Source organism: Podarcis bocagei (assembly GCF_964188305.1).
Source record: "Podarcis bocagei genome assembly, chromosome: 2".
Lineage (NCBI taxonomy): Eukaryota > Metazoa > Chordata > Lepidosauria > Squamata > Lacertidae > Podarcis > Podarcis bocagei.
In genome coordinates, this window is record NC_138126.1 from 39387814 (window position 1) to 39399983 (window position 12170).

At 42.6% G+C, this 12170-nt stretch overlaps 1 protein-coding gene across 2 annotated transcripts in view; it reads right to left on the reverse strand.

Moving 5' to 3' along the window:
- The window catches only part of SUMF1 (sulfatase modifying factor 1), a 61825-nt gene extending 53955 nt beyond the window's left edge, over positions 1–7870 (reverse strand). Inside the window, exon 1 of one of the 2 annotated variants that reach the window (XM_081184306.1) lies at positions 7604–7866. In XM_081184306.1, coding sequence (XP_081040432.1) covers positions 7604–7831 — 228 coding nt within the window. In that variant the 5' untranslated portion in view covers positions 7832–7866. Of the gene's footprint in view, positions 1–7603 lie in introns of both variants that reach the window. The other variant, XM_081184307.1, reaches the window with a different exon arrangement.
- Positions 7871–12170: the final 4300 nt, after the last annotated feature.

Below are 12170 nucleotides of genomic sequence, written 5' to 3' on the forward strand. Positions count from 1 at the left end.
TCATCGTTCCCAGCAAAGCCAATGGTCAGGTATAATGAGAACTATGATCTAACAACACCACAAGAATTGACCCTGACTTAGTGTTAATGTGAATATATATAATATATAAAAAATTCATGAGAGATGCATTCTGGACATTTCACTGATCTTCCTTCCCCTCCCCTCCCCAGCCTTATGTCATAACAACAACAAGTGTCAACTGTTGAATGCCTGCTGGAAATTTTTCTATTCCAGCAGGCCTATGCAGGTGATTATGAGTAATCCCCCACAATGGCTTACTGATTTGTTTTTATTTGTTTTCCATTTTAACTTGTTTTTAACGTTTCATGTTTTTCAGTGTATGGTTTTATACTGTTGTAAACTGCTGTGATATATTTTTATGGCACAGTGGTATAGAAATACTTTTTTATAAATAAATGAATTTTATGAGCAATGTAAAGGGGACGGATACTTGGGAATGAATGACTGCAGGATGCCAATTTATTGGCATGTCAGTCAGCCATTTCCAATGCAGCCACCAATCACTCCAAGACTGGAAAACCATACAAGAGTCCAATTTTTAGCAAGCGAAGGAAGGCAGTGCCAACAATATTTATTTATCATAAGAATTTATATACTACCTTTCATTCTGACAGGATGAAAATCAACAAAAATTTGGATGACACGTGATATAGACCTACAGGTGTTACTAATGAATTAGCATACTTAAGATATTCTACCTGCATGTAAAACACAACAGCTGGGGCAAGCACAATTTAGGAATGGTTTTTTCTTTCTTTCTTGGAAGGCAGTATACAAATTGATTAAATAAATAAGTTGGAAGACCAAGTTTCTAAATTTTGCAGGGAAGTTCCTTGACTGCACATGTTTTCTCGCTTCAGAAATTTAACCTCCAACACGTGGAACGGTCAGAGCTTTGCACACTTGTCTCCAAACTGACTGTTGGTTTAACATGTGATTTATACTGTAAACTGCCCTGTGAGTGAGTGAGTGAGTGAATGAATGAATGAATAAATGTGAGTAGGGTGCCTGAGGAGATCAATCATGGAAGCCAAATATGAGGGAACAGCAACCATACCACAAAGATAAATTACTAGAACAAGCTCCAGTTCAAAATTTCAGACACATTCCAAGACACAGGATAAAAAACCAGAAGTGTTATCCGCACAGAAACAAAACATGCAAGCATGCCGTTTCATATATTAGCCCTTCGCAGAAAAACTTGGAGTCTTTAAACTTCTTAATGGTGAAATAATTTTCCTTTTAGTTTGTCCTTGGCATTCTAAGGTTTGCTGCCAATGTCTGAAAGAGCTGGAATGAAGGGAAAGATCACTTTTTATTTTATAGCCTCTGACTTTTATGTTTTCCCCTATCAAATGAACAATAGTTGTGCTCAATGTATTAGCTAACATGCAAATATCTAATGTACAAATGGGCGGGGAATGTAGGGGAGGATTATGTTCACAAATCATATTTTCCTCAGTAAAAATGAGTTTTAGGAGTTGAGACATCCAATTAATTAATATCCTCCTGGCACAATGCCAGAATGTGCTGAGTTTGCAAAGCTCTTTGCAAATGGAAAATTGCTTTTGATCAAGCCAAAGTAGTTCTAAAGTCACGAGGAAAAGTTAGCAAGATAAATAATGGTAGCTCAAAGACACAACAGTGCTTTGCAGTTCACCCTCCATTCACCTCATAGTGTACTCCTTTAAAAATAGGGTAATCCAATAGACAGTGACTTGTCTAAGTCACACAGTAAAAGGCCAAGAGGAGATTTGAACCTGCGTCTCCCAAAACCAAGACACAACATGGGGAGCCAATGCAATGTATCTCACAAAGTGACCCTGGACCAAGCACTATCTTCACAGGGTTTTTTTGCAAGGATAAAACTTAAGGAGGAGAGGATGGGCAAAACCATGTACGCTGCCTCAAGCCCCTTAGAGGAAAAGCAGGATAGAAATGTAATGCAGTGGTACCTCGGGTTACATAGAATCATAGAGTTGGAAGAGACCACAAGGGCCATCGAGTCCAACCCCCTGCCAAGCAGGAAACATATGCTTCAGGTTACATACGCTTCAGGTTACAGACTCCACTAACCCAGAAATAGTGCTTCAGGTTAAGAACTTTGCTTCAGGATGAGAACAGAAATCGTGCTCTGGAGGTGCGGCGGCAGCAGGAGGCCCCATTAGCTAAAGTGGTGCTTCAGGTTAAGAACAGTTTCAGGTTAAGTACGGACCTCCAGAATGAATTAAGTCCTTAACCCGAGGTACCACTGTATATGAATAAACAAAACACTCTGATCACAGCACCACACTGACTTCAAATGTTGTTTCTATCCAGTATTATGTAGCATAAAAACACCCTTGAGTATTATTATGACGTATACTTGTGTACCTTGTTTTGTCTTTAATAAGGAATCAGCTACGTTTCCCTAAACCAGGGACTACAACTCCCATCATCCCTAGCTATTGGCCATGTCAACTGGGCCTCATGGGAGTTGCAGTCCAACATCCTCCGGAGGGCTACAGGTTCCCCATTCCTGCCCTAAGCAAATATGTGGTGGCAAAGCCTCCTGCACTTGCTGCAGCTATATGGGGTGGGTATGGGTGGCCCCAGCTCCTTAGCTTCACCATTTATAGAAGTTTCTGGCGTCACCTACTCAGAATATGAAAACTTCTAGGTCCCAGGAACAGCAGCAAAGATAGCTGTACTCACCATACTCTATTGGGAAAAGGAAGACTAGAGAGAGATTCCCAGCCATCAGTTCTGTTCTAGTCATTTCCAAACAATGAATGATAAAACGTTGAGAGATAAAGACTGGCTGCTCCTGCAGTCCTGGACCACTTGCACTTATTGCTGTAACTTAGAATTATGGAACAACCAACAACTGAGACTGCAAGTTCAGTATGAGAGGTTGTGTGCAGTTCTGGGAAGCATTTATCTAAATGCTGCTGTGCAACAAAAGAAACAGCCAGGGGCGTTCAGCAAAGAGTAATGACATGAAGGGGCATGCTTGTAAAAGTGCTTGCCACAAAGCCGCTCAAATTAATCAGGACAGAATTGGCAGAGCTGAGCAAAGCATCAAATATACTGCCCAATTACACAATTCATCCTCTTGCATGGCGTCAACCCCCCGATTAGAAGGTTCACGGAGTGCCCGGGTTTTATTTTGCTTACAACTGAAATTAACCACTAGAAACTCCAGCAGCACACAAGATCCATCTACCAGTAGCTTTGCAGATCCAATTCCTATTCAGCAAAAAGCATTGGCAGGCATACGCAACATTCTGTATAGCATCACCCAAAACAGTCCTCCATTCTGCACCAGAGCCCTGCCAGAACAGGCGCTTGCTCCTTCAGCAGAGCAAAGGCAGCAGCTGGGCTTTTGCTGACAACTTGAGATTGCTGGTTTGCTGATCAAGTGTCTTTTCACTGTGTCAACTCTGTACTTCAATTTGAAAAAAGTTTTCAGTACATTCAGAAACACACCCTACTATCTGTATCCGAGATATTAGGGAAGCACATGAGTATGTGCTGTCCTAAAATCTCGGATACAGAAGATAACAAAATCTAGAAGGTTCACGGAGTGCCCGGGTTTTATTTTGCTTACAACTGAAATTAACCACTAGAAACACTGACTGCACATTTCCATGCCATCTTTCCTGAAGATAATTTGGAAACCGCTAAAACCAGACCACAGTGTGGTTTATAAGGTCTTTCAAGCTAGCAACTTTGCAGTTGCTTCAAATTAGTTCTACTGATTTTACAGAAGCATGACATTGGAAATGACCTGATAGGTAGCAAGAAGAAGGACTTTGCTCCTAAGCTGTGGTCCGCCAATGGTCCACAAACTTCATTCAGCTGGTCCACAGCTTGTCTGTGGATTTCTGGTTAAAGATGGGATATTAAATGTTTATGGAATTCAATCTGTAATACAATAAAATATAAAGGTATATAAATATACCAGGATGCGGGCGGCGCTGTGGTCTAAACCACCGAGCCTCTTGGGCTTGCCAATCATAAGGTGGGCAGTTTGAATCTGTGAGACAGGGTGGGCTCCCATTGCTTTGTCCCAGCTCCTGCTAACCTAGCATTCAAAAGCAAACCAATGTAAGTAGATTAATAGGTACTGCTGTGGCAGGAAAGTAAACAGTGTTTCTGTGCACTCTGGCGCTCAACATGGTGTTCCGGTGTTTTGTGCACCAGAAGCAGTTTAGTCATATTGGCCACATGACCCGGAAAAGCTGTCTGCGGACAAACACTGGCTACCTCAGCCTAAAAGCGGAGATGAGCGCCACACCCCATAGTCGAATTCAACTGGACTTAACTGTCCAAGGTTCCTTTACCTTTACAATGAAATATAATATAAGAAATAAAAGAAGCAAGAAAATACTATTAAAAATCATATAGCATCTCGCATAGTGCATTACAATTGCCACCACAGGCAGAAAAATCATTGCATGGTCTGCCAAGACTCTTAGCAATTATTGGGATGGGGAGCATCTTCAACAAGCTCTACCAAACTGTTCTTGAAACCCTTTAAGGAACTAGATTCCAAAGCCCTACTTAAGTTTCTTCAGTTGAATTGCTCTTCCTTAAGTAAATTCAGAACTGCTGCGAACTGTATTCTCCTCAGTAATGCAAAGATGAGCAATTGTAAGGTAATAAGGCAAGCACTTATACCTCTTCTTCCTGGAAGCCTTTTAAGTATTTGAAGGCTCTGCAAATAAGATGCAGAGTGAACCCTGCAATTTATGAACGTATTGTACATGTGTGCTATGTAATACATTCTTCCTCTAGCAGAAATTGCCCACCAGCTCTTAGATAACTACCCACTGCCCATACTGCAGTTGGCACACGCCCTCCCAAAGACACCTACTACTGTATATGCAAAAAAGCAGCTGCAGGCTAGAAGTCTGATTATATAATATAGTAAGAAGTAAGAAGGTATCTTCAAATTGCCAGAAGCCCCAAGAATAGGACAGCCACTGAATTAAATGTATGCTTCCTGTCTTTATTTAGTGGTCTTAGGAAGCACTTCAATGACTTCAACCATGGAGACTTGGGAAAAGCTAGGGCACCACACCTGTCCAGATGTCACGTTCAGACACCATGAGGAGACACCAATGTCAGGACTCTTTCTTTGCCAATGGTGTGTGAACGGGTCCTGGGATTCAATTTCACTTCTTTTGCAATCATATGGTCTTCTAGAAACTTGCTTAAAATCATATCCACACAAAATACAATCATGCCAATAACCTTAGATTTGCCATGCTCCTTCCAGAATCCTAAAAGAAAGTTGGAAATTCTAATTACCTTACAACCAACCCAAAAAAGACTGGCAGAACTGTACGAGCATTCTCAGAAATGAATTCTATTTAGCATTGACAGTGGTCATCCCAGACCCAGTCATGCTTGCTAGATATCAGTCTTCCCATTAAAATTAACAACGCAATCATATATATTTTCATTGGGATAGACTCTTTATCAAGCTGCACTTAGTACCATGCAACCAGACCTTTATTCTACTAGACAGTTCAGAATTCAGTGGTCAAGACAGCAACAGCATCAAACTCTAGGGTAGCTGTGTGCAGATCTGAAGACAGTTTCATATCTTATGTGTGGGCTAACATATTTTTAAGGATCTGAGCATTCCAGCACTGGACTGCATGCATGTTCTGCCTGAATGAAGGAATCCCATTTGCAATCCTCAGTTTCAGAGTCCTGGACTCTGCATGCATCATCTGAGACCCTTCTTCCTGTGCCTCCTCCACACGAGGTCTGGAGGATGGCAACACAAGAACTGGCCTTTTCTGTGGTGGCTCCCCGTTCGTGGAATGCTCTCCCCAGGGAGGTTTGTCTGGCGCCTTCATTATATATATTTTAGGCTCCAGGTGAAAACGTTCCTCTTCAACCAGGCCTTGGACTGATTAATATTCTACAGCCTTTTAAAGGTGTCTGTGGGAAGGGGAGTATTATTTTATTGTTTTTGCTTTAATTATTTACCTGTGTTTTTATGTTGTATTTTATTATGTGAACCACCCCAAGATCATGTGATGAAGAGTGTATATAAATTTAATTAATAAATAAAATAAATAATACCCATTGAGGGCTGAGAAAGTGATTTGCCTGAGATCTTTGAATGATATCACATTAATGGTGCTCCTGTTTCAAATCAATGAGTTGTTAGGCATTATTACTATTATTGTAAGTATTATAAGGCCTGATTAAAGAGAAATGTTTTCACCTAAGTGCCTAAAGATATGTAATGAAGGCGCCAGACAAGCCTCCCTGAGGGAGAGAATTGCACACGTGGGGAGCCACCAAAGAAAAGGCTCATTTTTATATTTCCACCCTCTGGACCTCTTGTGGAGAAGGCACATAAAGAAGGGCCTCAGATGATGATTACTGGTTCTGGGTCAGTTCATATGGGGAGAGGCAGTCCTTGAGGTATTGCAGTCCTGAGCCATTTAAGGCTTTATAAGTCAAAAACAGCATTTTTAATTGGGCTCAGAAACTAACTGGCAGCCAGTGCAGTTGGGCCGGCGTGGCTATACCCAACAATGAACAGGAGAATCTAAATTCCAGACCAGATCAAATTTGTGAAGCAATCAAGCTCCTAGGATCCTCATGAGCTGTGAAAAAGAACTTGTACAAATCATTCCATTTCTGCTTTCTGAGGTATAGAACGGTGATATTATTGATAGAAATAACAAAAAGTCCACAAGATGTTGTGGATGTGGGTGTTGTCACAGTTACTTAAGTTTATTAATGAGAAAATGTGGCCTTTTTACAACAAACTAAACAAAGGTAGCTGGGGAAATGGTATTTTGATCAACCCAGCTCTCATGTGATATGTTAGATGAAGAGGAAAACCTATGGCTACCTCCACAATAAGGGCTTATCCCCATTTCTGTTTGCCCCATGCCTAGAGAGCACAGGGCCAAGAGGTTTTCCACTAGTCGTGCTTTCTAGGCACAGGTCTGAGTGATTTTGCCTTTGCCCAGCCACTTCCCTAGAGCTCCTCAGTCAGCCTGGCAGGCAGGAAAAGATGATGCGAATTGTAGCCCTAATTATCTGGATGACACCAGGCTGAGAAATGCCAGTGGTGTTTTTTTTCTGGTGGTACTCAAGGATACACACAGAGGAAGGCTATAATATGCCTTAGACTTAGGCACACAGCCACACTTGTTCACATAGCACTTCTAAGGATACCTCCTGGGTAACCTTGCTTGAGGTCCTCTTGGGATCATATTGTAGAGTTGGAAAGGACTCTGACTGGGTCATGTAGCCCAACCTCCTGCAATGTAGGAATCTCAGCTAGATCATACATGACAGATGGCCATCCAGTCACCAAGGAAGCCGGCCAACTCTTGTGGGAGTCTGTTCCACTGCTGAACAGTCAGAAAGTTGTTCCGTGGTAATCTCCTTTCTTATACCTTGAAGCCATTGGTTCGGATCAAATGCCATCCGCAGAGTCCACTGGAACAAGTTCACCAAACTTCGCCGTGCTCCTAATCTGGTCTCTGCGGTGCCACCATCTGTACCGCCCCCTTCTTCTCCCCACAGCTATCCTTCGGCCGCTTTCGCTTGACCCACCTACCTGCCTGCCCTCCTCTTTCGATTGCGGGCTTTCCGGCCCGCCTCTTGGCTGATGGGCGACATTGGCCTCCAGGGAGTACTTCCTCGCGGCTGCTTCTTCGCCGCTCGCCCGGTTGGCGCTGCTGCAGCCACAAGTGCCTTGGCCTCCCTCCAAGCACACGGCGGCGCGGAGCCACACAGCCCAGCAAGCGAGAGCGAACCAAAGCGGCCTGTGCCTGGGCGCAGCCATGTTGACTGGGACGTCACGTGAAGCCAAAGCGGTCAGCTGACTTCTCTCGGCGTCTCTTTCTCCCTCTTCCTCCTCTGGCTTCCCTCTGGAACTTTAAGCATCTTTCTTCGGGATCGCGGATTCCAAGGGAACTGGCTCCCCGCGGTTTTCGTCTCCCGCGGCAAATGATTGGGGCGGGGGGGGGGGGAGGAGAAAGAGAAAAGTAAAAGAAAGGGCTGGGAGCGCGAGCCCCGCTCCTCAAAGAAATGCAAACCTGTTCCTTCTTAAACCCATTTCCTGCTTTCATTCTCGCAGTCGCGCTTCCTTATGCATTTCCCTCCTGACCATGTTATTCGCCTTCTCTCTCGCTCCACTTGGCGCTGTGAAATCAGACCCATGCGCGCAGGTAGCAAGCTGGGTTAAAGCATACGGCAAACGGCTCCAGAGGTAAAAGAAGTTGAACACCTGCTGAATTTTGTTCTAGGTTAATTTGAAGAAGCGCAGGAGCCCGTCTTCCGTTGCATCTGGCTAAGTATTGCCCTTGCCACTTTGAAGGCTGCCCTCTTTTTCTCATTAAATACGAACGTGTGAAGCGACCTTGGAAGTAATCGTTGGTTCTCGCTGCCCACGTTATCCGGGCTCTATGGGCATCTCATCCGTTCCCCCTCTTACGACCCTTTTTGACAGCATCTCTGAGAGCAGAGTATTGCGCCTTGTGAATGCAAAGCACGAGCGCTTTCCCTGACCTGTGGCTCTTCCCGGAAGCTTCTGCTGCATAAGAAATGCATCAGATGCCACTTAACATTCTAACCTCAGATTAAACCAGATTGCGTACGATACTCACAAAATACATACAGAGAGAATTAAATATTCCAATCTGTTTAAAAACTGCATTATTAACCTGAGCTGGATCCTTTGCACAAGCTAAAATGAAAGAGTAAACCCTACCTCCTTTGCTTGCCTTAGGGTATCTAGCTGACAGATATTGATTCAGTAATACAAGTTTGGTCTCTAATATTGATGGAATATTGTTATATTTAGACATGGGTACTATACAAAGTCTCAGGAAATTATGGGAAACTGATTGTGGTAAAGAAATAGAGGAGATGGCCTAGAACTAATTGCACAATCAGTCAGTCCCAAAATTAGTTTCCTCACACACCCAATAAATTATGTTAAAGGTGACACATGGATGGTGTGGTACCCACTAAAACTCCAAAATCAACCAAGTTTCTCATAACTGCCGGCTTAGGGGCGTACCACTATATATGTTGGACATGCCACAAGCACAAATCTCTCTCTCTTCCAGGGATTAAAGAATAAAACTAATCAACACATAGATCCAGAAACACAGTTCCAAATATCTTTTTTCCCCCCTTAAAACAATGCAGATCAAAAAGTAAAGCCCCGATCAGCCACTCAGTGATCACAGTTTGGAACAGTATGAAAGGGGCCACAAGGGACTGTTATCATAAACTTTTTTGGGAGTATTACAGTTGTGGGGGAAACTAACACACGAACAGAATGGCCAAGGGGAAGATAAATGTTTTGACTTGTAGAAGTCAGTTGGCCCATGAACCTGTTAGAGCAGGCTTCCTCAACCTTGGCCTTCCAGATGTTTTTGGCCTACAACTCCTTTTTTTTTAAAAAAATAATTTTTATTAACCGACCAATCAAATCAAATCAAATCACATCACATAAATTCCGAATTACAAAGCCAAATTTTAAATTTTTGTTGAGGGGACCCATATTTCAAGTTCCGAAGGGGGATTCCGATCATCTTCTTGCTACTGTGTTAGTGTCCAAATCAGTCCAAATAAAGTTCATAATTCTATCCAGTCTTATCTTGCTGTTTCCACATCTCATCTTGTTCGTATATTTTTTATTTTTTTCTTTATGATCTCTTCTGATAATCTCCTTAAGCAGATAAACACCAATTATATCCTGTGTGGATTTTTCCGTTCGTCCAATCCTCATATCGAGATGGTTTCCATATATCATCACTTTCATAAATAACATCGCTCTTTCCATCATTAATCTCAGGATCTGTCGTTCTTAAGTCCCACTGAGGAGTCTCACCCACAATATAAAAACAGCTCTTTTCTTCCTCCCAGATTCAAGTCCTCCGACAGAGCTTGCCAACATGGTGACGATATTTTTAACTGCGTCATTCAAAAACTCTTAAACTTTCCACGCTCTTCTTAAAACATGCTTTGGTTAGAAAATTCATCTCCACACAGTCGTAAATCCACAGCTTAAGTCATTAAAACGGCATTTCTGACTTGTGGGGGGGGGATTCTTGTTTAATCACATAGAGGAAAGAAAGGAAAGTTTTTTTCCCCCTCCCCCATCCAGTCCCTTTGCCATACCGAGTCTTGGCATATCTTCTCATGATTGATTCTTGTTCCTCCGACTCGTCTTGTTTATCAGATAACTCTTCAGTTAGCAGTCTTTACTCCCCCTCCTTCCTTGAAATATGTGCATTTGCTTCTTCCTAATTGTTCCTTTTGAAGTTCTTGCAGCTAGCGGCGCGGATCAGAGACAGCGTCCAGAAGCACCGAGATCCACAGGAGGGCATTCTGCCTAGTGCCCTCATCCCCACAAATTTGGGGGTGGTATAGGGCACAGCAGGCAAGGGCAGCCTCCCCATAACCTTGGGGGGGGTAGGGAGGCTATTTACTCCCATCACACCCTCCTAATTACCTCCTATGGGTCGGAGAGATGTTATTGTCAGCCATCTCACGATGCGCCCCTAGTGGCCCCTCGTTTTTGGCCTACAACTCTTATGATCCCTAGCTAGCAGGACCAGTGGTCAGGGATGATGGGAATTGTAGTCTCAAAACATCTGGAGGGCCGAGGTTGAGGAAGCCTGTGTTAGAGACTTGGGCCCACCATCTGTTGTTGATATTACACCACCCCGTCTCTTGCCTCCCATTGCCTCCCATTGTTGCAATGTCTACTGTGGCACCCTCTCAGCTTGGTGTCTAGTGTGGGAGAACTGGTTGTGTTCCCCTAAATCCATCTCTGAGCAGAGTGTTCAAGCAGAACATCACAGTTTTCCTGCTCTCTAATAGTCAGCCTTTTCCAGAGTTCCCAGTTAAGAAAACTCCTATCTCAATCAGTTCAGTTTAGAATATAAAGTCTCGTGGCACAAACATAAACACGCTAGCTACATAAACTTTAGGAGATGCTGACACATCACGAACTAATCTACTATAATACAGTTCTTCTGGTCTTAAAAGTAAACCTTGTAAAGATACAAGTATACAGAGAAATCCACTAGCACTTTACCATGCTGGCTCACCATACTATATTGAACCATACAGTATGTAACCTTTAGCTTCTTTGCTGCTACCTTGCACTGAGCAAAAACCCCATGTACATACACACATTCCTTGGAGAAGGTGAGGGTAAATGAATTGTGTTCCAGGCATTTAGCCTTGGACTGTTTCTAAGCCACCCAGTGCAACTGGTGTGCTAACTCTAAACAATCCAGACATGGAGAATGAGCAGCTCAAGACATAGACTAGTGCATTTTCACCCATTTTTCCAAATTACACCCATGATAAAGATGGACTGTTTTCCCCACAAGAAGCATTTAATGTTATTGTGTATGTTAACTAAAAGGACAATGGCAGAGGACCACTATCTCAGTATACTAATGTCTGGAATTCATAACGGCTTGTTTATGCTGAATTAAAGAGAAATATATTCAGTCAAGTCAGAAATGGGAAAATAGTAATTAGAAAAAGCTGTGAAATTACAATGGACCAGATCTTCCAAACTATTGATGTACCTAATTGTTTCTGAAACACTGTGCCAGTTTTGCAATGTCTTGTGTTTTTGCAATTATGAAGTTCGTTCAAAAAACTTGTATTGTTTCCTGTAGCTCTTAAAACACTGCACACTGTTTGGAAGCTCTTGCAACGTGATCATAAACAGATTTATTGAGTTCAACAGAACATAGTCCCTAGTGAGTGTGTTTGGGACTACAGCTCTCATGTATTATTCATATTTTTTCCCACAGTGAATCCCAATATCAGAACTACTGTTTACCAACTTTAAGCATAATTACAGTTCATTACTTTTTGATCAGGTATTGGATCCTTTATGTTTATCTATTTATTTTTGGTCATATTTACTTTACAGATTTGGGGGGGGGGCAGGGGAGGATTAATATGCCCTCGTGGACTGTAAGACTTCAGCATAATTATAATTTCTAAAGGAGTGGCCATGTTAGTCTCCTGTAGCATAAGCAACTAAAAAGCCTTGTGGCATTTAAAAACTAGCACATTATTGTGCCATAAATGTGTGTGCATCACAGCTCACTACTTGAGATAAATAAAGTGTTACACTGTGT